Here is a 26758-nt window from a genome sequence, read left to right as displayed (position 1 = left end):
TACAACTCCCACCATCCCTAGCTAACAGGGCCAGTGGCCAAGAATGATGGGAACTCCCAAAACAGCTGGAGGGCCAAGTTTGGCCACCACTGATAAGGCAAACCCTGAGTAGACCACTGAAGTCCACTGATTTCAATGAGCCTACTCTGAGAATGACTTAACATTGGACCCATATAAAGTGGAAATGTTGTTTCATGTACCCTTCACATAAAGAAGAACAGAGATATCATGCTGCTATCATTCATTGCTAAGTCTCCTTCAGCTGACGCACCACCACTTCAGCATGACCCCTCAACCACTTGCAAAGTTGTAGCTTATTTTTGTTTTCGCTTCTGCAGGAAGGAAGGGGACCAGACTGGGAAGCGAGCGGCAACGGTAGCCACAACCCAGAAAACATCATGCTTCTCAAGTGTGCGTTATTAGATCAAAAGGTACAGCTCTGCTGAGGTGACATGCAATGGTGGCACAGCGCAAATTTGCACAATCCTCTGTGCAGCACAGCAAAGTGGGGAATCTCTGGCCCACGGTCCAAATCCGGCTCTTCGGGGTTTCAAAGTAGCCATTTCCCCAAACCACACTCACCCATTCCACACCTGACGTCATATGTGATGTTAGGTATGGGGCAGGCAGAGATGCAGTCGCCAGTTCACAGGGGTCTAGTTCCCAGTTGTACAGTGGCATGGGAAGGCAGGCTTTGGCTCTACTGCCCAACAGCAGCTGACGGGTGGTAAAGTTGAACCCTGCCGGATCAGCTGCAAAGGGCATGCAAACCGCTTTGTGCTTGGGTCTCCAAGCCCTCCACAGCCAGCTGGCTGCTGGGCCCTTGGGAACCACTGTGCAAGAGATTTTGGCAGGTAAGCAGGACAACCTACCTGTCAACCATCCAACAGCATCATGCTGTTCTGTGATTGGTGGGTGGGTTGTCCTGCCCACCGGTCAAAGTTGGCCTGCAGGGCTGTGGCCAGATAAGGCTCTGGCCCGCTGAGTCCAAAAGGTTCCCCAGCTCTGCCAGAGCAGGACAGCTCATTTCCCCTTAAAGCCAACCACAGGCAAATTACTTACTCTATTTGCAAAGGGCTGGCAGAAGGGGAAGGGACATACATTAAGCAACAGGGAATACGCTTTGCATGCAGAAGTCTACAAGTTCAGTTTCCGGCCTCTCCAGCAAAAAAGGGCTGGGATATCTGCCTGGGAAAGCAATTGCTAGTGAGAACAGATACAGTGGGCCACTTGGGCAGCAATCCAGCTTGGGAGAAGGCAGCTCCTTGTGTTAATGCTGTTCTAAATTATATTTAATATTGCAAAATTAGAATGACATTCTACTTTAAACAATAAATAAGCAAAGTTGTTTGCTGTCCCAAAAGGCATGGAGATGTAGCAGTCCACCAGAGAGGAAAGATGTGGCAAGATGGTGAACCTCCAATTATACCGTACCTTTGACATACCTAAGTACTTAGCATTTGCACAGCATCTTTCATCAGAGACCTCAAAGCTGACTCAGTTTTTTTAAAAGCCAAGGCAGCATACAAACAGCATGGATATATGATATATTTAGGGATGGGGGGGGGGACTCTTCTGTCTAGATGACAGGTTCTTCACTAAAAGGATGGAGTAGGAAGAAGGGACTGCAAGCTGACACAGTGGGTGGCTGGCTGATGGTAAGGTGCCAACTCACATAGTGAGTGCAATCCTACACACTTACCTGGGAGTAAGCCCCACTGTGGGAGTTTACTGCTGACTAAACATGCATAGGACTGCACTATTAAGGATGCAATGCTTATGAAGGGTTGCTTGGAATGTCCCCATGGAACTCGTGGGACTTGCTACCAAGTTAACAAGCACAGGATTGGGCTGCAAATTCACATTACATAAGCTTGGTCAAAGCAAGTTTTGCCACCGGCTTTGATCCCATATAAAGAGAAAAGAAGGCAGAGTAAATAGGATTTAGTAAGACATCTGCTTTTCCTCTTGGGTGGTTTAATCACCAAGATGCATGTTGAGCGTTCAAATTTAAATCCAAAACAGTTTGCATTTAATTTCAAACAGCAATAGGCAAGTATACAGAATGCACTGCAGTGTTATTTTTTTAATGCCACTGGGTTTCACTAAAGTATATTATAATGAGGTTTTTAAATACAAAATGTGAGCATCATCTGGATGTAGGAGCTAATCTTCCAAATCTATTAGTCTATATAGAATTAAACATTCTGCAGACCAATTTTACCTGGTGAGGGAGACTAATTATTAAGCTGTTGAATCACCGTTTGGCATTTTTCTGTTTTGTTCTTGTTTGTTTTAGTTACCATTTTTTCTGCTGAAACTTTCAAACAATGTATTTTGTTAATTAAAAATAATAATAATGCAAACAGCAGCAGTATTGAGCTAAATGTTTCCTAAATGGGCAGAACCCCAAAGGAGAAGGATGCCTCAACAGCTTTTTTCTGCAGTGTTCCAACAAAAAGAATTGCCCCCGAAGAAAGAAAATAATCAATGCATTTTAGAAGTTAACAACTACAAAAAAACTTGTGGGGGAGGGCAGACCTTAAGAACCCTTCTTTCCTCTAAACAGGCAAAGGAACACCTTAGTACCACAAGACACAGATCTCTGTTTAGTATCAGAGTTCAATGCAAGCACCAGGAACTCAGTACTACATAAATGTTCATTGTATACCAAAATATAAGAGACATTCATGAAAGGAAACCTACCAAAATCGGCAATCTTGGCATTCATGTGTGCATCAAGCAGTACATTTTCAGGTTTCAAGTCTCTATGCACTACCATATGCCTATGGCAATAATCCACACCAGAAAGGATTTGCTGGAACAGACGTCTACTCTCCTTTTCATCAAGCTAACAAGAGAGGAGGGGGGGAAACAAGAAAAGGGATACATTTTTAAACAAACACACAAACATACTGCAAGACATTTGAGCATTTCCAATTTATTAATGGCAGAGCATGTCAGCTTTGTGGCATTAGGATGCCAAACATATTCCATGTTTTCTTTTGTTTAAAAACAGGGTGGGGAGAAAAATGCTGGGGTACAAAAGAAGTTGGAAAAGTTAAATAAGTCTTGCTTACTTAGTGGTAGTGGAAATTGGAGTTCTTGGGAAAGTCCAGAAATAAGCAATGAATTGCAAGAACTCAGGCCAAAAGAATATGATTTCCAAAAAATCTTCACAAGGTTTTATTGATTTGATGCGGAGTTTAAATGGGAATCAAGCCCAATGTTGAAGGCAAATAAAGATAAATTCAAATTCCAGTAAAAATCAGGACAAGGCCCTGTTTCGACTATTCTTCATCAGCTGGAATATTGAGAAAGTTAAAATAAATCTTAGAATAATTCTCCTTGTAATGAAAATTTAGAGAGTTGCATGAAGTTCATTGCCTACTTAGTGGTAGTGGCAAGAGCTGGATTAAGAACTTTGCTGTCTCCAAAAAAAGAAAAAGAAGAACACCATTTGGTCCTTGAAAAGCGTAGTTGTGTCAAAACCGATGTTTCATGATTCAGAAAGCAGCTTCTTAGATGCTTTGTCACATTGACTTTACTTAATAAGGCTATCTAACATGGTTTAAAATGTCAACACACACACACAAATCCTCAACCTCTCCGACCCCCAACTAAACTAAACTCTTTTGAAACTGTGACACACTTTTAGCAATGCTAATACGTGATTTTGCTGTTTCCCTAGTGAAGAAGTAATAATGCAACATTCACATATGAAAAGCTATCAATCATTCTGATATCCAAACCAGGGGTCCATCAGTTCCCGCTTAAGGTGGCACTCTAAACAATGCCAAACATTGTTTGGTTTTGAAAACAATACTAAGGATCCCTTTGGGTAAAAACTCTGGTTCAGTATAAATATTGACGCCTTTTGTCACCGACTAGACCAAGATCAAAGATATCACACAAAGCTTCACCAGGCCATACCTGCAGTTCTCATATTTACCCAGGCATCTCGACTGATTGTAGCTCTGTTTGCAATGGAAACGGATACTTAAAGTCCCCCCCCCCCCAACAATGAAACCAATGGAAAAGCTCTTGCTCTCACAGGAGCTCAAATAAGCACAAGGAAAACACACTGGAAGCTATCATATGTACGGTCAGACTACTGCCCATCTTGCCCAGACTTTATCTGCCTGAATATGGCTACGCAGGGTCTCATGGCAAAGGCAGCATGACACTTCTAACTGGAGATGCCAGGATTTGAACCTGGGACCTTCTGCATGCAAACCATGTACTCTTACCAGTGAGTTAAAGGAAAGGTAAAGGGACCCCTGACCATTAGGTCCAGTCATGACCGACTCTGGGGTTGTGGCGCTCATCTCACATTATTGGCCGAGGGAGCCGACATACAGCTTCCAGATCATGTGGCCAGCATGACAAAGCTGCTTCTGGCGAACCAGAGCAGCGGATGGAAATGCCGTTTACCTTCCCGCTTGGAGCGATACCTATTTATCTACAGTCGTACCTCGGGTTACGATCACCTCGGTTTGCGAACAGTTCGGGTTACGAACTGCGCAAACCCGGAAGTGTTTTCGCCCCCCGCGCGCGCGCATAAGCCGCGTGCGCGCGCGATCGCGCGCTTTGCGCATGCGCAAAATGGCGGCGCCCATCGCGCTTGGTTTGCGAACTAATCGGGTTACGAACTGCGATCCGGAACGGATCGCGTTTGTAACCCGAGGTATTACTGTACTTGCACTTTGACATGCTTTTGAACTGCTAGGTTGGCAGGAGCTGGGACCGAGGAAGGGATTCGAACCGCCGACCTTCTGATCGGCAAGCCCTAGGCTCTGTGGTTTAACCCACAGTGCCACCTGTGTCCTGCCAGTGAGTTACAAAACCAAATATCAGCCTTTATCCTTGAAGCTAGAAGTTAGACTGCAGCCCAGCAAAATGCCTTTTCGTGCCGCTTCTTACCGGTGTGCAACCATTCATCCGTCATACAGATATATCAATAATGAAGGGAAGGAAAAAATTGCAGCCACAGATACATGACTAAGGGTATTCACTGGTAGGAAAAAGAATGCCAGTCATTCTCCTTTCCAGTTCATTGTCCATTTGTCTGCATCTGCTTCCAGGAGAATATTTACGGTACATTGAGAAAAAATACTTTGGAAGGTGATGGACTCTCCATCACTGGATGTTGTTAAACAGAGGTTGGATGGTCACCTGTCTGTGATTAGCTGTGATTCCTGCAATGCAGGGGGTCAAATGACATGACCCATAGGGTCTCTTCCAACTGTACAATTCTCTGAAAAAGAACTGGCATACAATACTACTACTATTAGAAGAGTGATGTTAATGATCAGAAGTACTTATTGTGGATACTTTCTTCAAAGGTTAACCCCAGAAATTGGGGGGGGGGAACACCACTGGTATTTGTTTACATGTACAGTGGTACCTCGGTTTATGAACACAATTGGTTCCGGAAGTCTGTTCATAAACTGAAGCGTTCATAAACTGAAGCGAACTTTCCCATTGAAAGTAATGGAAAGTGAATTAATCCGTTCCAGATGGGTCCGCGGTGTTCGTAAACTGAAAATTCGTAAACCGGGGTGTTCATAAACCGAGGTTCCACTGTATGTGAACATTTTATGCATCCTATCACCCACTACTGCTGATCTACACGGTACCAGAGTTGATGCCATTTCTAAATAAGCCAGAGACTGGGTCCTTGAACTCAAGGTGGGCCGCTTTGCACAAAAACATGGCCCATAAAAGTGATTGTGGGAACAATGTAACATGGGGTTAGAGAACAGTCCGGTCACTTGCTCTGTTCCGTGAACTGTGAAACTGCAATTTTCTAGAACGGAGGAAGTTCATATAATCAGACTACTCCAATGTGCTACTTTTCGCATACTTCGCTTTCAATGTCTGAACCAATGAATTCTGTGCAGCAGCCCACCCAAGATTGAAAAATATATGGAGAACTTCGAAAAAACTGGGTAGACTTACCCTTCCATTTTTACAGATGTAATCAAACAGTTCACCTCCTGAAACATATTCCATCACCATAAATATATCAGATGGGGTGCTGATAACTTGGTACCTGAGAAAGAAAATATATTATTTTACTCACTGTATACACTTACGTGAGCCATACAAAGTGAGCAGCTCTTCCAATTAAAGGGTGTGTATGGATGAGCAACCAAATAATACATTTGCTTATCTGGAAGTGAAGTTTCATCAGGTTCAATGGAGCTTACTTTCACATTCAGAGTGCGAAGGATTTGCCTCAGGCCTTTCCTTTACACATGCAGCTATCACAGGATTTTCTGAGTCAGCAAAAAATGCAGAGCAGACCTGTGGCACCTGGATGGAATCCATGGTAGCTTTGATTGATGCCCCACTCCTGAAAGTCTTCAGTGACTGCTTTGGACTATCCTGGACCAAAGAAAATGTGCAGTACTACTGTCTGGAGCTGCGGGAAACATTTCAACCACCAAGTCTATTTTACCACACATCACCAAAGAGGCAGTATGACTTGACTATGGCAAAAGCTTCCACAGCATCAAAACAAGGAGAGGAGATTCTGAGAAAGCAGGTTCTTGATCAACTAGGTCAGGCATCCCCAAACTTCGGCCCTCCAGATGTTTTGGACTACAATTCCCATCATCCCTGACCACTGGGTCCTCTTAGCTAGAGATCATGGGAGTTGTAGGCCAAAACATCTGGAGGGCCACAGTTTGGGGATGCCTGAACTAGGTTATACATTGGATGGATTGTGTGTTGTAAAAGCCTGAGGCACATACAAGCAATACAAATATACCACTCCCGGTGTTTTGAACCATGGTTACAAGATTTTTAGGGGAACCCAGGATCGTGCAAGCCATCTCCCTGAACCTTGCCATGCCTCACAAGACTCCCTCTGCCTTAACCATGATGGTGCATTACATCAGCATTGAGTGTTACTGCTAAAGAAACCCCTTCTTAACATTGGAAGCTGTTTCAGACCCTGGTTGCCAAACCCTGGTTAAGAGGGAATCCTGGATAAGGCTTGCGGAAGAAATTGGAATCAGAGGAAGGGAAGAGAGGAGAGTCTTATGGCCCCCATCTTTTACGGTGTGATCTGCTGCTTGCTGGTTTTGCTTTTTAGATTGCACTTTGTCTTGTTTATAGGTTGCACTTTTGTCTTAATTTGTACTGTGTCGTTTTTGCGTAAGCCGCCTTGTATACTTTTGTAGAAAGTTGGGGCATACATTCAATTAAAAATTGTGCTAGCGGCTCCTAAGACCTACTACAGCCGCAACACAAGCAGGTAGTCAGAAGAGAGGGTACACACCGGAATTGGTGGACATTTAACTGTTTGCCATGGGGCAACTGCGTTACCTAGTACTAAAATACCCCCCCCACACACACACACAAAAACACATATGCAAGCCTTGCTTCCATTGACTTCCCCAAGGGAGTTATTTTCCATCCTTGTTATTGTGCGACTAAAAAAGCCTTCACTAGACGTTTTAGCCAAGTGCCTTCCGGCTCCCTGTGAGTTATAAATGCTTGCTTGCCATGGTTGGTTTATAGCACAAAGAAGAAACAAGAACCACACCTGAAAACCTGCCAACATTCATTTTGCCCATTGAACGGGAGAGCTCCGTTTCTCGAGGAACACCCAGCGTCAGAGAGATTATTCTCGAACGGAAACATCCATGAACTTACAGCTTGATTATGTGCGGATGCCGGAAAAGCTTCAAGTTCTGAATCTCTCTGCGGATTTTCCCCACCACATCAAGGCTGCGAATCTTCTGCCTGTTCAAGATCTTCACGGCCACTTTGTGCCCAGTCAGCTCATGTTTGCCAACTGAAAGAAAGAAAGAAAGAAAGAAAGAAAGAAAGAAAGAAAGAAAGAAAGAAAGAAAGAAAAGAAAAGAAATGTTTAGCCAGAAATGTTGGTAAATATTGCTTCAAAAAAACTCCAGGAACCAAGGGGCTCTCATAGACTATTTCACTGATGCTATATCAGGTGCCTTTACCTACGGGACTGCCTCTCCTAGCATGCCCCACGGCGGACCTTAAGGTCCACAAGCAACAATATTCTGGAGATCCCGAGCGAATAGGTGGCTAGATTGGCCTCAACTAGGGCCAGGGCCTTTTCAGTATTGGCCCCAACTTGGTGGAACGCTCTTTCACAGGAGACCAGGGCCCTGCGGGATTTGTCATCTTTCCGCAGGGCCTGCAAGACAGAGCTGTTCCTCCTGGCCTTTGGGTTGGATTCAGTCTGACCCCTGTGTTTTCCTCTCGCATGGTTTGGATTTATGGACTACCTAAAATGAGGCTGCATTGTTAATTTTAATATTGTATTTTAATCTGTATTTTAATTAATTGTTTTCTTTTCTTTTATGTCTTATTGTAATTTTATTGGTGTGAGCCGCCCTGAGCCTGGTTTTGACTGGGGAGGGCGGGGTATAAATAAAAATTTATTATTATTATTATTATTATTATTATTATTATTATTATTATTAGAGGTTGGGGGAGGGGGCTTCTTTCAGATGACTTCACCTGAACAAAGGCAAGCAACACTGGTTACTTCTGCAGGAGTTATTCAGCAGGACACACCTTACTTCCTGATCATTCACACACAGTTCTGCTTATTTACACTACACTGCCTTCCAGACAAAAGAAGAAGAAAAATGACCGGGGAAGTAAGAATTGCTGCCAGGTGGCTCTGTGGGTTAAACCACAGAGCCTAGGGCTTGCTGATCAGAAGGTCGGCGGTTCGAATCCCTGTGACGGGGTGAGCTCCCGTTGCTTGGTCCCAGCTCCTGCCAACCTAGCAGTTCGAAAGCATGTCAAAGTGCAAGAAGATAAATAGGAACCGCTACAGCGGGAAGGTAAACAGCGTTTCCATGTGCTGCTCTGGTTTGCCAGAAGCGGCTTTGTCATGCTGGCCACATGACCTGGAAGCTATACGCCGGCTCCCTCGGCCAATAATGCAAGATGAGCGCGCAACCCCAGAGTCGGTCACGACTGGACCTAATGGTCAGGGGTCCCTTTAGCTTTACCTTAAGCAAGCAGAGAAGCTTTGGTAAACAGCAAGAGGGTCGATTGATATGCAAAAACAAAACAAAACCAAAAACCAAATACTGTAGAAGGCATGTGTGGGAAAAGATGGGTTCATAAAAGAAAATACTTTTGTGGGACAGTAACTTGCACAGACTTGGTTGCAAGACTGTTTGGGAGGAGGAATTTTTAAAAGAGCAAGAGAATGTACCTTGCAAACAGGGAGGGTCACAAGACAGTCTATGGTTGAAACTAGCAACAGTTGTGTGTTGTTATGGGAGAGGTGCGGAGGGTAGTAAATTTCATTGCTGTGAAAGGAGGTTATTGGAGGCAGTGTAGTCCTATGGTTAAACATAGGAAATGGTTATTTAAGAACTTGCCCCTCCAGAAACATTTAAAGGAAGAGTGGGAAGACATACTAGATCAGTTGTGATGGCTGCCAGGTCAGTTCTGAGCAAAATTCAGCAATGTGTTTAAATCCCCCCAAGCAGCTTGGGCCCCAAATATCTTAAATACCCTACAGACTTTCTTGGGTGTTAAAATGGGCAGCAGGGGCCTCTTGGTAGCTTCACCACTCTCAGGAGCTTTGGGGAAGAACCTGGGAGAGGGCATTTTCAATCTACGGCAACCCCTATGTTGTAAAATCCTCTCTCCACAGAGGTGAACCTGAAACTTCCACTGCACAGCTTCTATCGTGTACTTAATCTTTGCCATCGATGCCCGAGAGATGTATTTGTAGGACCTACCCTATGATCCTGACTGCAAATTTTAATTGTAATACTGAATTGAGGGAGGCAGGTTGGATTGCTGTGACCCACTCTGGCACCTTGTGGCGAAGGGTGGGTACGGAATTAAAATAAATTAAGAGCAGCACAACGTATTTGCTATCTCTGGTTCTCTTCGGTCAAAAACAGGTGGCTAGCCCACTTAACCATGCCATCATTTTTCAGTAAATGTCACAATGTCATCAGTAAATGTCATCAACCAGCACTGCAGCTATTTTGCCCCACATGCCAGTTCCTACAGGCTAACAAACATAAGTTGCCTCGGGTAAAGGGCCAAAGCAGAATTACAGGGGGAAATCAAGGAGAATGGTCTTTCCATTGGGGGGAGGGGCTTGTCGGTGGTTTTCCATCGAATGATTAGCAGTCCCGCAGGACTACTTCAAAGATCAGGGAAGTGGAGAAGGTGGTGTCATTTTCCCATCTAAATCACATACCTACAAACAAGCAGAGAGGACCCCCCCCCCAAAAGAAAGCTATTAGCTCTATGGGGTGAAACTTGAAATTCATAAGGCACCTATCCATTTTTCTTTGCAGAGCTACTAACAGTTTTGGCAATGGGAAAGGGTAAGTGAGAACGTCCCCTGGTATTCAAAGCAGCCATGTGGGACTGCAAATCAATAAAAACTGGGAGATCCTGATCAGCGACCTTCCATATCATATCCAGTTTGGCAGCTTGGAAGACACAGATTATCATGGAGAGTCTATATTCCCATTACTCTACAAACACTATACACATTCAATCATGTCTTCCAGTTACAGGGAACCAGGCAGAGGGCCTTCTCGGTAGTGGCACCCGCCCTGTGGAACGCCCTCCCATCAGACGTCAAAGAGAACAACAACTACCAGACTTTTAGGAGACATCTGAAGGCAGCCCTGTTTAGGGAAGCTTTTAATGTTTAATAGATTATTGTACTTTTAATGTCTTGTTGGAAGCCGCCCAGAGTGGCTGGGGAAACCCAGCCAGGTGGGTGGGGTATAAATAATAAATTATTATTATTATTATTATTATTATTCACAATATTTTATTTTCCATGCTGTTTTTTTTAATTGGAATGCTATCAAGAAGTCTTCAATGTCAATATATATTTTACTTAAGCGTCTTTATGGAATGGGAAAGTGCAGATCCACATAAATTATATACAGTTGCTTGCCACTATTAGCTACACGAAGATGATACAGAACTCAACTCCTAAACCTTCCAATGTTCATTATACAAACCAACCAGAAAGCCTCAGTTTCTGAAAGAACAGCCTGTCTTATAAAGGGAGGCATTACTGTTGAATACATAGAGTTATGAAAAGCCACCAAGAAGTAAAACACAGCTATCACGCCATCTTTGGGGAAATTTGCATTTATGAATTAGTGAACAATATCATCATCTTGTTTTCCAAACAGAAAACTCATAGGATGATCCTCAAACACAAAGAGAAATTAGGAAGACAGCAAAAGAGACATGTGGCAATTTCAAAATGCCTGGGCAAACCTAAAATCTAGATACAAATAAAAACACAACAGGACTGTAAGGACACGAAACTGGTGCTTCAGGTAACCTCAACTTTAGAAGTCACTTCTCTAGAGACTCACCAAAGTCTCAGTCTCTGCACATTCTGGAAGCAGCACATTTTTATTCTAACCAGATGTTGAGAACCAGCAACAGAGCAGAATAAGAAACATGTTACTTGCCTCAACCCTTGGTATCAGGAGTGTCAGAAGTCAAATAAAATACATTTTAAAATAGACCTATTATTATTATTATTATTATTATTATTATTATTATTATTATTATCTCTTTGACATCTGATGGGCACCAACACTTTGAATTGTGCTCAGAAACGTACTGGGAGCCAATGTAGGTCTTTCAAGACTGGTGTTATGTGGTCTCGGCGACCACTCCTGGTCACCAGTCTAGCTGCCGCATTCTGGGTTAGCTGTAGTTTCCAGGTCACCTTCAAGGGTAGCCCCACGTAGAGCGCATTGCAGTAGTCCAAGCGGGAGATAACTAGAGCATGCACCACTCTTGCTAGACAGTCTGCAGGCAGGTAGGGTCTGAGCCTGCGTACCAGATGGAGCTGGTAAACAGCTGCCCTGGACACAGAATTGACCTGTGCCTCCATGGGCAGCTGTGACTCCCAGGCTGCACACCTGCTCCTTCAGGGGCACAGTTACTCTATTCAGGACAAGGGAGTCCCCCACACCAGCCCGCCCCCTGTCCCCCAAAAAGAGTACTTCTGACTTGTCAGGATTCAACTGCAATCCGTTAGCCGCCATCCATCCTCCAACCGCCTCCAGACACTCACACAGGACCTTCACCGCCTTCACTGGTTCTGATTTGAAAGAGAGGTAGAGCTGGGTATCATCCGCATACTGATGAACACCCAGCCCAAACCCCCTGATGATCTCTCCCAGAGGCTTCATGTAGATGTTAAAAAGCATGGGGGAGAGGACAGAGCCCTGAGGCACCCCACAAGTGAGAGCTCAGGGATCTCAATATTCATCCCCGCCACTACTTTCTGGACATGGCCCAGGAGGAAGGAGCAGAACCATTGTATAACAGTGCCCCTAGCTCCAAGCAAAAGCATTGTCTGAGTAGCACAACAGTTAAGATGTTTGGAGGCAGTAACAAGTTAGGAAATGGGAAACTGTCCAGAAAAACCCAGCACAGAAACGTTTAAAAGAATTTAAAAATGTGAAGCCCAGTTAAAGGGAAGCAAAGGAGTAGATGTTAAAAAGGTCAAATGCATTTAAGAAACCTGGGGGTTATGCAATCCCCAATAGTTAAATGAAGCACATTACTAGCTGAACATTGGCCCAGGTCTCATGTAACTCTAAGCCAGGCACACACCCCCAACCTACGGCCCTCCAGATATTTTGGTCTACAACTCCCATGATCCCTAGCTAACAGGACCAGTGGTCAGGGATGGTGGGAATTGTAGTCCAAAACATGTGGAGGGCTGAAGGTTGGGGATGCCTGCTCTAAGCCAAACCATGGCTTTCCTTGCTTGTGCTAACATGCAGGTTCTTGGAGCAAAGATCAGAGCACTTGAGCTCTTTCCTCAGTCCTGATCCTGCTGTGCTATTCAGTCCTAAACCATGGCTTGACATAATCTAATGCCCAAACCAGGATTTGATGTTTGTCTTGCTGCAGACAAACCATGAGTGGTAAACCAGTAACAAACCTTGGTTAAACTGTATGGTTTCTCTGCAGCAGGGCAAACCGCAGGCCCAGGTTCAGATGTACCACAACCCCAAGCCATGGTTTAGCCCTGGGTAGTATAGCAGGACCAAGGGAAGACACAGCAATCATGATCTTTGCTCTGGAAATCCATTGTTTGCTTGCTTGTGCTAAGGCATAGTTTGGTTTGCACATAATGCTAAGCCAAAGACTGTGCCAAATGAAAAACACAGTGTACCAAGAAGAAAGATAATGTGGTCTTAATGACTCAGAGAAAACAGTGCACTATTCAAAGGTATTGACATCTATTATTGCTTTTTTCCTTTTAATGTCTGGCCACTTATTTTGCTTAGACAGGAGTTCTGTGAAACAAAAAAAGCTTCCAGCACATTTTGTAACACTTAGTTCATTAAGAGATGCTACTGCCCCTTTTAGGATGGTGGTTCTGTTAATAATTTACCATCAATTAACACATCTTCACACAGGGAGGTAAGCCAAACAATCTAGATGTTTAACTATGTTATGTCCCGGTTAATGCCAGTATATGTTTTGCTACGGAGTCAGCAGGTGTGTGTAGGGGGTCTCTAAGACACAGCATCGTGTGGCAAACAAGTGTAATGGAGCATGGGAAAGAAACAGCGACACGTTCACATCACAACAACACTGGAGGGTTGTGGCCCAGTAACAAGAGCACATGATTTCCATGCAAAAGGGCTCTATGTTCAATCCCTGGCAATTACTATGAAAAAATACCTTAGTTAGTAGGTGCTGGGAAAGACCTCTGGAGAGCCACTCCCCGTCAGAGTACACCAGGGGTCCCCAGACTTTTGGGGCCTCAGGTACATTTGGAAATCTAAGAAACTGTTGTGGGCATCACAAAATACCCATTTCCCAAAAGAAATACAGGTGATGCTGTGAAACCCCCCACCCCACCCCAAACATTGGCAAAACCCACACACTCCAAAACCAACAGAAGGCAACCCACCAACAAAGAACTCAAAAATGCACCAAAAACCCAATCTTCAGTTTATTTATTTTTGAAGGAACCGGTGACCAAGAGGGTGTCTGAAGGTGCTGTGATACCACAACTGAGATCCCAGGAGACCACAATGCTGAGCTACAAGGACAGATTCATTCACGTGTCACAGTAAGCCATAATTATATGTTGCAGAAGTAATGAACCGTCTTACTGGAACTTTTCTTTCCTCTGTGCTAATGGTGTTATGTGTAGACCAGGGATTATGGTTTGTTCTGCTCCAACGAACCACAATTGGTAAAGTCACTAGTGGCAAAAGATTTAGATGCAATGCAAAGCCAGGGATTGTGGTTTGTTTCTTACTAGAGTGAGAAGGAAGGAAGGAAGGAAGGAAGGAAGGAAGGAAGGAAGGAAGGAAGGAAGGAAGGAAGGAAGGAAGGAAGGAAGGAAGATTTGTTTGTGCACAGCAAACTATGGTTTATGGCAGGGGTCCCCAAACTAAGGCCCGGGGGCCAGATGCAGCCCAATCGCCTTCTAAATCCAGCCCATGGACGGTCCTGAAATCAGCATTTTTTACATGAGTAGAATGTGTCCTTTTATTTAAAATGCATCTCTGGGTTATTTGTGGGGCCTGCCTGGTGTTTTTACATGAGTAGAATGTGTGCTTTTATTTAAAATGCATCTCTGGGTTATTTGTGGGGCATAGGAATTCGTTCAAATTTTTCTTCAAAATATAGTCCGGCCCCCCACAAGGTCTGAGGGACAGTGGACTGGCCCCCTGCTGAAAAAGTTTGCTGACCCCTGGTTTATGGCTTACCATGACATGCAAAAATGGTCTGAGGCAGGATGATACATTCAGCGCCTTTATAAAATATGCTTTCAGTGTGGAGAGTTAAGGTGAGGAAGCAGAGTCCTTTCAGCAAGTGGTGCCATTGCTGTGTTCAGTTCTTAAATAAATTCATCAAGCTAGCTCTGCTTTCCCTTTGAAAAACCTTTTTCTTCCCAGAAACTTTTGAGAAATCTTATTGCCCATAATTAATATAGTATTTAGGGTTTTAGCATTTTGAGTGTAATGATTAACACCCTATGTTGTGTTTTACTACATATCTATATCTATATATACCCTATATATATGCACCCTGCACCCTGGGAGTTCTGGGGAGCAATTGTAGCAGGAACATAAGTGTGCAAGCATGAGAGAGAGAAAAGAGAGAGAGGCACATTGATGCCTTTCAGATTAATTTTTCCTCTACATAAAAACCTGTATCATGTATGAAAGCAAATGCTCCAAAGCTTATCCGCATTTGGCAAACACTCAAAGAACAAACAGGTTCTACCTGAAGTACTGTGGTTTTCAAGGACACACAGAACAAGGTACTTAGATGTGCTTGTTTTCCATTGAATTCAATGTTTTAAACTGGGATAGGGTTCCTGATGATGTCAATGGAATATAAGGTTCACCTAACATTCGGTACCTATTCTACATGTTGGAAGTCTCCCCAAAACATCCAATGTGCAGCATTCCCCCCAACCCCCAGCTCCCAAATATCGCTGGATTCTATTCAACCCCAAGACCTATTTGAAAAATATTCTACTAGAAAAGAACAGGAAAAGAAAGGCTACAATCAATTCTGAACAACCTGATGTAAGATTTCTGTGTACAGCAGGTGCCTTCTCTGACCGACAGCAACCCTCCAGGATCTCAGTCAGAGATTTTTAATATCAACACTTGCCTCCGCCACCCTTAGCATGGTATCCTCCAAATGTTTTGGATGAAAACTCCCATTATACCTGACCTTTGAGCATGCTGGCTGGGGCTGATGGAGGCTATCACCCAAAACATTGGGAGGCTGAGCTGCCCGGTCCCTTTTTAACTGACAATGATAGGGATTGAAGGAGAGACATTCTGCATGCACAGCACACGCTCCACGGTTGTGCTATGGCCCCTCCCTAATAATAAAGAGTACAAATGCTAGCAAGTCAAACATAAAACCGATTCAATTTTTCCTGTTTGAGAACACATGCACTTATCCAAGTGTTTTGCATGAAGGGGGTGTATATTTTGCATGCCTTTTTACAATACAAGAAAAAAAACCAAAGCCTTGTATGTTAATCAACACCTTATAATAGAGGCTCATGTAAAATGTATACCACAATTAGAATTCAATGCATATCACAATAAAGATTTAAAGACATGTGTCTAACTGAAATTTAGAGCTACAAAGCTCATATGCCCAATTTGCACATCACTGTAAAGGAAACTATGAACAGTAAACTCTGGTTTGCAGTGGACAATCATTTACTGTGAATGCAGATTTTTCCCTTTTGCTTCTCCTTTAAGAGTGAGCAGCAGCAAACCAACCACGAACTCTGTTCTCTTGCACTGGGCTCTCTAGTTTATTGGTATATGGTGCAGCCTAATTTACAGACAAGATCACTCTCTAGAGAACCTACCATCAAGTCCTGAGATCAAGTCCTGAGATAAGTCACTCATTTCCTCTGCAAACGCCCCTGATTAAAAAATAATAATAATCATTTGCACTTGGCCTCCCTATCCCAAGAGAGAAAATGTATGAGGAAGTTATGACGTGATGCATGAAAAATATGCTACATGGATTATCTGCACTGGTAAATGAAGCTGCAACTGCCAGAGCATGGCCAAATATTTAGATAAATAGAGAATGTCTTAAAATCAATAAGCAGCTTTTTTCCCCCAAGGGTGACTGTGAAACGTTTGCAAAGGAATATCTTTTTCTATACAGAACTGCTAATACGCGTTGGAAAATCAGAAGTCCTTTTCATCTCTCCTTCTGTTTTCCCTTTTGCTGCTATTTTTTTAATATTCCTTCTTCTCTTCCCCCCCCCATTTGTTTTTCTTGGTGTCCTCTACCGTGTTTCTCATATTATAAGACATGTCTTATATTTATTTTATCCTCAAAAAAACACACTATGGCTTATTTTCAAGGGATGTCTTATTTTTTTCCTCCTCCTCCTGCCGCGGCTGGCATTGCTGCTGCGCCTATCACTATGTCTTATTTTCGGGGTATGGCTTATATTCCTTGAATGCTTAAAAATCCTGCTATGGCTTATTTTATGGGTATGTCTTAAAATATGAGAAACAGGGTACTCTGTGACTTTTATTGGGATTATATACACAGAAAGGTGATGGATGGTTGGTGAAGGACGCTTTATGAGGGGCAGAGAAGGGAAGATCTCCCAGGGTGGGAGAAGAAAGGAAAGCTCACCCCTTTCTGTGTGAGACAAGGGTTAAGTTCGACCTTTAAGAGAGGACTCTGCATTTTATTTTCTTTCTCTTTTTGTTTTTATTTAGGTTACTTTTTCTTGTACTGTATTATGGAAAAACCTTATTAAAATATTATTTGGGGGGGGGAGAACTGCTAACAGGGTGGATTTGATTTAAACCAAACTGATTTAAATCACGATTTAAATCACTAGTCAGTAAGGCTTGATTTAAATCATAGTTTTCTACATAAAGACTAATTCTTGCTGGTATAACTTTAATATGCAAGTAGATGAAGATTTTTAGAATAACAACTTTTCATATTAGTTTTTTATCCCCAGTTTAATAGGTTAATCATTCATATTTGGACAACTTTACTGTTGTACTTAGGAAGGAGAAAAATAATCATTACCTTAATAATAACAATTTAAATAGATTTATTCAACTGAAACAATAACATTACAGCATATGTTATTTGCTTAAACAAACATCCATGTTTGTTAACTAATTTGGCTAAACAAAAACAAAATATATATATTTTAAGAAACTTAGACTGTCAGCCCAGCCTACACATGAAAAACTTAAATACTGTCCACTCCAAACAATCAGAAAAATATTGTTTCTATTCTATTCACTGAACTTCTTGAAACTTAGCACTGAAGGGGTTGTTTCTGTATTCATAGGCTTGTAGAACAATAAGATTAAGGTCTTTTTCTCAACTCTGTTCATGTTATAACATTTTTGCTGTGAAGAAGAGGCATGTGATCTCGAGTCAAATTCAGTTTTGAAAACTGCAAAAGTAAACCAAGCATCTGTGATAATATCTTGTAGGCAGAGAAACTGCCCAATAATCTTACAAAAACCTCTGGAAGAGCATGACATTGTGAATGGATTAATGGAAATTATTTACCCAAAAAATTAAACATATACAACCTTATTCTACATACCGGTAATTAAAAAACTAATCTTTATTTCATGATGGAATAACCTTTGGATGGTAATATATTTTCCTCAAAAAGCATTTTATTTAGAAAAATCGATTTAAATAAAAAAATCCAATTTAAATAAAAAAATCCGATTTTTTAATTTATTTTTTTAAAAAATCATTGATTTTTATTCACCCTGACTGCTAATAAGGAAGGAAAAAACCACATCTCTTGGTGCCTAGTCACTTTTGGTCATTGGTATCTCCTCCCTCTTCACCTTCACAATTTCTTCTTTATTTCTAGCTTTATTGTTCAGTTTCTGGAAAACCTCAAGACAAGCCAGGCAGCCAAACTAAATTTGCTAAATTGTATGCTTTTAATACAAAGAGCGAGAACAAGAATCTCTGGTAAGCAGAAAGTGTTCAAAGGACCCGGCGAAAAATTCATTGGCGACAGACAGTTGGCTGCTTCCACCTCTGGGACTGAATTGCAAAGTTCAAAGCAAGCTTGAAGAGTTCATAGCATTGCCTTGGTTTCTGTGGGAAAGGAAGAAAAGGCAAGGCAGACTTTCCTTCCTTATCCCATCAAGTTATTTCCCACACAAAGCAAGGACACAAAACACAGCTTTTCTCTAAAATCAGAACACAAGATACTCAGATGCACAATTTTAACTATCAAAGTGAAGCAAGTTCAGTTAGCGTGCCTAATAAGTTCACAAAAGGTTACTAGTCCTCATTTTTATTTTAACTAGCCTGCCTGGTCTCAAATACCCATGTTGATCATTTGGTGTATACTGACAGGCTGCAATCCTAACTACCGGTATGTCCACTGAGATGTCAGTCTCACTGAAGTCATTGTGGCTTACTCCCAGGTAAATGGAATTCAGATTGCTGTCTAACGGATTTGGACAAGCAGGGAAGATTTTGAAGCCTGCCCACCAGGAAGGTGATTTGTGTTTTTTTTAATAGCTCACCTTTTTTTTTAATAGCACCACCTATTTAAGAACATGAATCAAGTGGTTTAAAGTGGCCTAAGCCTGAATTAAGGTGGGTTGAACCAGAGAGTTGCAGATTCTGAGGACTGAATTATGACAGCCAGTTTTCAGAGGTACTGTGTCCAAGTTTAAACAGAGGAGGAAAGTTAGCATTGCACTGTATTCACATTACTCTCAATTCATCATACCATACATAAAGCACAGTAACAAAGCCTGATTTGATACTGGGAAGGCTCAGCTGGTACAGCATAAGACTCTTAATCTTAGGGTCATGGGTTCAAGCCCAAAGGCAAAAGCCCAAAGGCAAAAGATTTGTGCATTACAGGGGGTTGGACTAGATGACCCTTGTGGTCCCTTCCAACTCTGCAATTCCATGATTCTATGATGCTTTGGAGAATATGTTTAGCCTGGCACATGGCCTGCACAACGAAGCCCAATTTCAACAAAAGTTTAAAAGCTGTGCGTAACAACTAGATGAGAAAACAGTAATCCTAGAACATGAGTATTATTTCTCATAACAAAGCGTGGGCAGAATATGATTCAAGACCCACAAAACATAGCAGTACTGTTGTCCCGGGTCAAAATAGTAGCCTTGAGAAGACTAGGTCCTGCACTGTTATGAAACATAAAGCATACAGCACAGCATGCTATAAACGATGATAGCAAGAGGCCTTTGGGAGGGGGGGGGGAATGTATTAGCCAGCCAGGATTTAGATGTGGGCTATGGTCTTCAGCAACTCAAGCAAGGTATTATTATTTTTAAATTTTATAGATCTCCTTACCAGTTATGCAACCGCCCAGGGCAGTATAGAGACTATAAACACATACAATAAAACCAGTAACAACTATCATTATCATCAGGCTATCAGCTCACTCTAAAACTAGCAGCTAAAATGTCAATAATTTCAAAGGTCGGGCAAAACGCATTGGCTTCTGTCATTTCCCTAAGGGCAAGGTAGGGAGGATGTTCCAATGAAACTGAGATACAACAGGAAAGGCAAGTATCATGTACCCTCTTGGAACAAGCCCTCACTACCAAATGGAACAGAGACCATCACCTTCAGGTCCATAAACATTTATTTCCACAACAACTACAGTTCATCCGCTGTGAAAGCTGACATGCTGAGGGATTAGCAGGGCAATAAAATAATCAGATTATTTTCTTTTCTGCCCCAGTGGGTTCTAAGCTTATTTCACAATGTGAGACCTTTGGAAGGAGACGGGGTGGGGTGGGGTGGGGTGGGGGGACGGGGACGGGACAGACTCCACGTTCCTACATAAAGTTGCAGCCACATGGGCTGTTCACCTCCAGGTAAATATGCACAGGTTCAGGCTGTGTGTGAAACCACAGAAGGAGACAGCATCTACCCACCAGGAAAACACCACTTTACAGAAGACAAATGGAATGTGAAACAAAATGTTGCTGGGATATTCTACTCCACGGGTGTCAAACACAAGGCCCGGGGGCCAAATCCGGCCCGCCAGACCTCGTCATGTGGCCCGCCGAGCGACCCAGCCAGCGGGACCCAGCAGCGGGACCTTGCTGCTGAAGCGCCGCGCCGACAAACAGCTGGGGGCTGGGGAGGGGGTAGAAAGGCGGCTGGAGCAGCGCTGCGTGGAGCGCCCCGAGCCACAGCAGGAGAAGGAGGAGGCAGCTTGCCGGGTCAGCACCCAGCAGCGCCGCACGGAGAGTCCCGAGCCTCTGCAACGCAGCAGTGCTCTGTAGCACTTTGAATCCTCCTCCTCCTGCCACGGCTCGGCGCCTGGAAACGGCTGCTGCTGCTGAAGCACAGACAAATCACCCAGCAGCGCCACGTGGAGGAGGAGGAGGAGGAGGATTCAAAGTGCTACAGAGCACTGCTGCGTCCCAGAGGCTCGGGACTCTCCGCACGGCGCTGCCGGGCACCGACCCGGCAAGCCTCCGCCTCTGCCTCCTCTTGCCTCACCTCCTCCTCCTGCTCATGAACGTGAGCTCAGCAGCGGCTCAGCCTCACGAATGTGCAACTTTACGCACTTCTCCTAAAACGGCTTTACGCACTTCTCCTAAAACGGACACCCGCTGCCTCACACTGCACGGGAAATGCTTTTTGCCCCTGGGTCCCTTCGCGTTCTTTTCTGGCGCTGAATCAAGGCAGCGACCCCCCCTTCCCTTTCTTTCTTCCTCTCTCTCGTTCTTATTCTTTCTTTCCCTCTCCTTCGTTCCTTCCTTCTTTATCTCTGTCTTCTCTCCATCTTTCTTTTTCTTTCCTTCTTTATTCCTTCTTTCCTACTCTTCTTTCTCTCACCTCTTTCCTTCCTCTCTCCCTCCTGCTCCCTCTTTTCTTTTTCTTTCTTTCTTTCTTCCTTACTTCCTTCCTTTCTTCCTTCCGTCCTTCCCATCTTTCTTCCTCTCCCTCATTCTTATTCTTTCTTTCCCTCTACTTCCTTCCTTCTTTCTTCCTTTCCGTCTTCTCTCCCTCTTTCTTTTTCTTTCCTTCTTTATTCCCTTCCTTATTTCCTACTCTTCTTTCTCTCCCCTCTTTCCTTCCTTCCTCCCTCCCACTCCCTCTTTTCTTCCTTCCTTCCTTCCTTCCTTCCTTCCTTCCTCCCCTCCCCTCCCCTCCCCTCCCTCTCCCTCTCCTTGCAAACATAGGATGCTGCTTTATACTTCTGGCCCTTAAACCCTGGAACCAGGAGAGCAGCTCCAGTGAGTCAACCTCAGCCAGTCCCTTGGGTGAAGGGTGGTGGCTCACTGGCAGAACATCTGTCCTGCATGCAGAAGGACCCCAGCATCTCCAGGTACTAGTAGCTCTGCAAAGGTCCTGCATGAAACCCTAGCGAGCCTCCACCACCCAGTGCAGTTACCAAAAATCATTTTTCAATAAATTGTACAATAATTGTACATTTGAATATCTACTTGCCATTATTCTGACCATGTTTCTGCTTTCAGAGCTAGTTATTACTTACATTATTACAAAAACAGTAATAATTGAATGCAGTGACAATAATTTATGATAATAAAGAGTGGACACATAGTCCTACAGATACAACCGGCCCTTTGAGGGTGACCAAACTGCTGATGCGGCCCCCGATGAATTTGAGTTTGACACCCCTGTTCTACTCTATTCCCCTTCCTCCCATTTTTTTTCACCCTGCCCCATATAATTAGTCAGTATTCCATGTCCACTGAGCACATTCGAACCACACAGGGCCCCTTTCCCCAACCCAGACGTGTACTTCTGCAAATCTCAGGGCTCCCCAAACCTGCTGACACTTCCCTCTTGGATGTGGATGGTATCACGTAAGGACCATTATTCCGAGAACTGAAATCGCTCTTAGTATAGAGGGGACGGAGCGGAGATGGGCAACTTCCATCCAAACTCTCAGGGGTTGTGCTACCCTAGAGCACGGGGGTCAAACAACACAACCCGAAACGCATATGGTAGGGGTCTTGAGCAAAACGAGAAGTAACTTCACAGGAACCTAATGCAGACACCCTACTGAGAGATCATGAACAGGACTGCAAAGGAACAAAAGTCCCTCCCCAAAGCTCTGCTCACCAAGTAGATCTGCTGCTGTCCCTTGTCTTAACTGAGCATTGCTCCTTTTTCTGAGAGAGAGAGAGAGAGAGAGAGAGAGAAATGGACCTTAAACCACACCTTGAATCAAATTTGGCAGGACTGCTGGGAGCCTCATAAAGTTATTCCGGGCACTTTATGGCCTGCAGACTTTAAGCTGGCCACCTCCGATATGGAGTACAGAACAGAAAATAATAGACTCTGGAAGAAGATGATCTTGTTTTAAAACAGAAAGACTATATTACCTGTTATGTTCTAAGGCTGTTAGGAACACAGGAAGTTGCCATAGCAAGTCAGATCATTTGTCCATCTAGCTCAAGCATAGGCAAACTCGGCCGTCCAGATGTTTCGGGACTACAACTCCCATCATCCCTAGCTAACAGGACCAGTGGTCAGGGATGATGGGAGTTGTAGTCCCAAAACATCTGGAGGGCCGAGTTTGCCTATGCCTGATCTAGCTCAATATTGTCTATAGCGATCAGCATAGACTTTCCAGGGTTTCAGACTGGGGGGTCTCTCCTACCTAGAGATGCTGGGTTCTTCTGCATGCAAAGCAGATGTTCTGCCGCTGAAATGTGGCCCTTCCTGCCGAACCACATAGCTCTTGAAGGTCTCTAGCTCTTACTAAACATAAGCACTCGAAATTAGCTAGCACGTTTTGCAACGGGCAATTGTCAGAATGTGAGCACTTCCAAAAGTCTTGTTGCCGTGTATGGCGACTGAGACTCGATAATAAAATTGCCACCGCTGCCACTGAGGGCATGGGAGGAAAAACGCCTCCCTGCCAACTCCAAAGTAGGAACACTGCGGCGCAGTGAAGTACCGCTTCCCTGCCACGGCGCGAGTTACTCTTGTAAAAAGGACAAGATGGCGACGAAACTTTCTGTTTTTGCGCCTGTAACCAAGGTTCCAGGAGCCATGTGGCGAATAATTCTCTATCCAAGTTTCTAAGACTGTAAGCGAATGTAGTGCTATACAACTGTCATGCAAAGCCCAACAGGACTGAAAACTCCCTGAACACCTCCCTGAAGGTGCTCAGTGCTCCTAAAGATTTAGTTTTGGGCCAAAGAATTTAAGTAATTGCCAAGCTCTAATTAACATGGGCTGGGTTGACAGTGAAATTCTCATTTGAGGGAAGACCTGAATTAAAACAGTTGTGCAATGTGAAAGAAAAGTATTTCCTTGCCAATAACTGCTTTATTTTTTTGCAACACGGAACAAGACTTCACCTAGATGTAATTGGGCTGCAATTTCCTGTGAAGATACACAGGAAAAGAACAAAGCATCTGCTGCATGCTATCCAAATAGTCACGTGATGATTCTGATTCCATCAACTGTTCAAGCCCCAAAATAAAAATGCTTGAAAGCCTGCTGGAAAAGATGGGGTAAAAAGTTCCACAAATACATACATGTATGCATGACCCCAACACACACTTACATTTTGGAAAGGCCCCCTCAGTGATCCTTTACACAAGAGGACTAACAACTTGCCCCTGACTCAGTTATTACCGCACCAACATTCTCCCCTCTTATGTCAACTCAGCTCTGCTAGTATTAGTCAGAGATGCTGGAACAGCATTAGAAATTGGCATTTTGATTCGTACATTTAGTGATTCATCCGACTGAAAATCCTGTCTCAGACAGCAGCAAGCAAAACAGCAGATGCTTAATATATTTCTTAGAATTGCCCACAGAGCAATTGCTGCAAGAGAGATAATTTCTCCACTGAGGTTTGCATTAACAGCTTATACCACCTTTAAAATAAATTTTAAAATGCTACAAGGCGGGCATGTTACAGACATTGTTCCAGTTCTGTTTGTTTTAAAACAGGTCTGCCAATTATTTGACTTATTAATGGGATCGAACTAATCCCACCTGCGTATATCCGGAATACAAATGGATACCTGCTTTGAGTAACTTCATGAAAAGACTGAAAATAGGTTGCAAAACGCTATTCAAAGTCTGCAACCCTATGCACACCTTCTTGGAAATAAGTGTCATCAAACGTCTCCAAATTTCTACATAAATGTGCATGGGAGGTTCAAGCTGCAAGGCCTTGTTGACTAGAGTAGCTAGAGCACATTGCAGTTACACAGCAAGTACTGAATGAGAAAGGAAAGGAACAACCTGGGCTAGGACTTTGATTTTATGTTCATCCTCGATAATCACCTAATCCATCACAATTATTACTTTTAGCAATTGCCTTACAAGGTCCTCTAGAAAATCACAATTCATTAGCTCCTAAACTTGGTTGATACACATTATACAGTCTTAATGTCTACTATTCTGTTAGCACAGCACTGATTACAAAGTATTCCACTCTAGTACACGGGTCCAAATTAGGCAATGCCATTTATTTGGCCAATGCATTCTGAACAAGTGACACAGAACTTTGTCAGACAGACTAGAAAGCCAGTCAAAACAGTCAGCGACAAAACAGTACCAGTTCAAAGTTTACTATCAAGTCCAAAAATCAAACATAAGAAAGAGCAAACTACTGTTTTGAATATTTCTGTGCAATTTAGCAACAGTAAGAAGATCCAGTAACTGCTTGTTAACGCTGCTTGCAAATACATGCAGAACCTTTTGCAGAGTAGGTCAATAAGTCATTTTAGCAAGCAGTTGGAAAAGGTATCTGCACCTTATCTTTTTCAAGAACAGAACATTTGGACAAACAGCGGAGAGTATCTTCCTCTACATTGTCCCTGCAAATGAAGAGTGATCATCTGCTGTGTGGAAAGCTCTTCTTGTCAGATAGTAGGTGCCAACAGATCACAGCTACTTACTAATGCAAACAAATCTTTAATGTGCAATTGTGCAAGATTTATTCAGTTGAATCTGGTAAGCAGTCTGCCACCATTCCCTGAAGAAAATGGTTTGCCACAGTCACTTATGCTCTTGCAACCTCCAAGATCTATTCCTGTAGAGGTAGTGCTCTGAAACCGAGGTGCAAACAGATACAAAATTCTACCATCCAATTGCCTGCCGGAATCATGCAAAGAAGACACATTGCTCTCGTTAGCACATCACTTTTAAATATAGCTAACCTTGTGGTTGCCATGCAACTGAGAGTATTCCACTGTTTGGCTTAGAAGTCTGAACCGAAGCACATGGTTAGTCTCTGTCAAACAAACCATGACCCTGGGTTTGGACACATTAACCCAAGACATTGCTTAATTCTTGACAGCACAGGAGCAGCGGAGGAATGAAAAGGCAGCAATTTTTTCCCCCTATGAACACCAGCATGCTTTAAGCCATAGTTAAGCTTAATCATGGTTTAAATTTATGTATGAACCTGGCGATTATCACTTTGGTTCATATGCACTTTGACAGGGACGCGGGTGGCGCTGTGGTCTAAACCAATGAGCCTCTTGGACTTGCTGATTGGAAGGCAGGCAGTTCGAATCCCCGTGACAGGGTGAGCTCCCGTTGCTCAGTCCCAGCTCCTGCCAACCTGGCAGTTCGAAAGCACATCAAAGTGCAAGTACGTAGATAAATACGTAGATAAATCCCGCTCCAGCGGGAAGGTAAACGGCATTTCCGTGCGCTGCTCTGGTTTCGCCAGAAGCGGCTTAGTCATGCTGGCCGCATGACCCAGAAAAACTGTCTGCAGACAAATGCCGCCTCCCTTGGCCAGTAAAGCAAGATGAGCGCTGCAACACCAGAGTCGTCCACAACTGGACTTAACTGCCAGGGGTCCTTTACCTTTAGTACACTTTGACTAATTCAAGATCCTAGCTCCGATTACCTTCAGAGCATGAAATCAGCAGGGCCACTATATTTGAGGAAACGTTTTCCCCCCATATGAGCTTCAGGAGGAGCACTGCTCCAGGTATCATCCTAACGGGAGGTTAAATAAGGACCAGCCCAAGCCAACAAGCAGTACAGAAAGCTACCTTGACAGTCAAAATTCCAGAGGTAACATTTTATGAAAAGCTATCAAGGGACAACAAAACATCCTCTGATTAGCTTTATAGGAAGAGAATCTCTCCATGTTTCCACTTGAACACACCCTTGAGGAAGGAAGCAAATCACTCCACCCACAATTTGAAGAAAGAGGAATGTGATGCAACAAAGTTAATTTTTATCAAAATAAAGCGA

At 43.5% G+C, this 26758-nt stretch overlaps 1 protein-coding gene across 2 annotated transcripts in view; it reads right to left on the bottom strand.

Moving 5' to 3' along the window:
• The window catches only part of PRKAA1 (protein kinase AMP-activated catalytic subunit alpha 1), a 39851-nt gene that overhangs the window by 11064 nt on the left and 2029 nt on the right, over positions 1-26758 (bottom strand). Inside the window, exons 2-4 of one of the 2 annotated variants that reach the window (XM_088653265.1) lie at positions 7666-7807; positions 5962-6055; positions 2707-2851 (exon numbers count right to left, since the gene is read on the bottom strand). In XM_088653265.1, the coding sequence (XP_088509391.1) occupies positions 2707-2851; positions 5962-6055; positions 7666-7807 (381 nt within the window). Of the gene's footprint in view, positions 1-2706; positions 2852-5961; positions 6056-7555; positions 7808-26758 lie in introns of both variants that reach the window. The other variant, XM_035100532.3, reaches the window with a different exon arrangement.

This window comes from Zootoca vivipara, chromosome 10 (genome assembly GCF_965207765.1).
Source record: "Zootoca vivipara chromosome 10, rZooViv2.hap1.1, whole genome shotgun sequence".
Classification (NCBI taxonomy): Eukaryota; Metazoa; Chordata; class Lepidosauria; order Squamata; family Lacertidae; genus Zootoca; species Zootoca vivipara.
The sequence above is the reverse complement of the archived record's forward strand: the minus strand, read 5'-3'. Positions and strand labels throughout refer to the sequence as shown.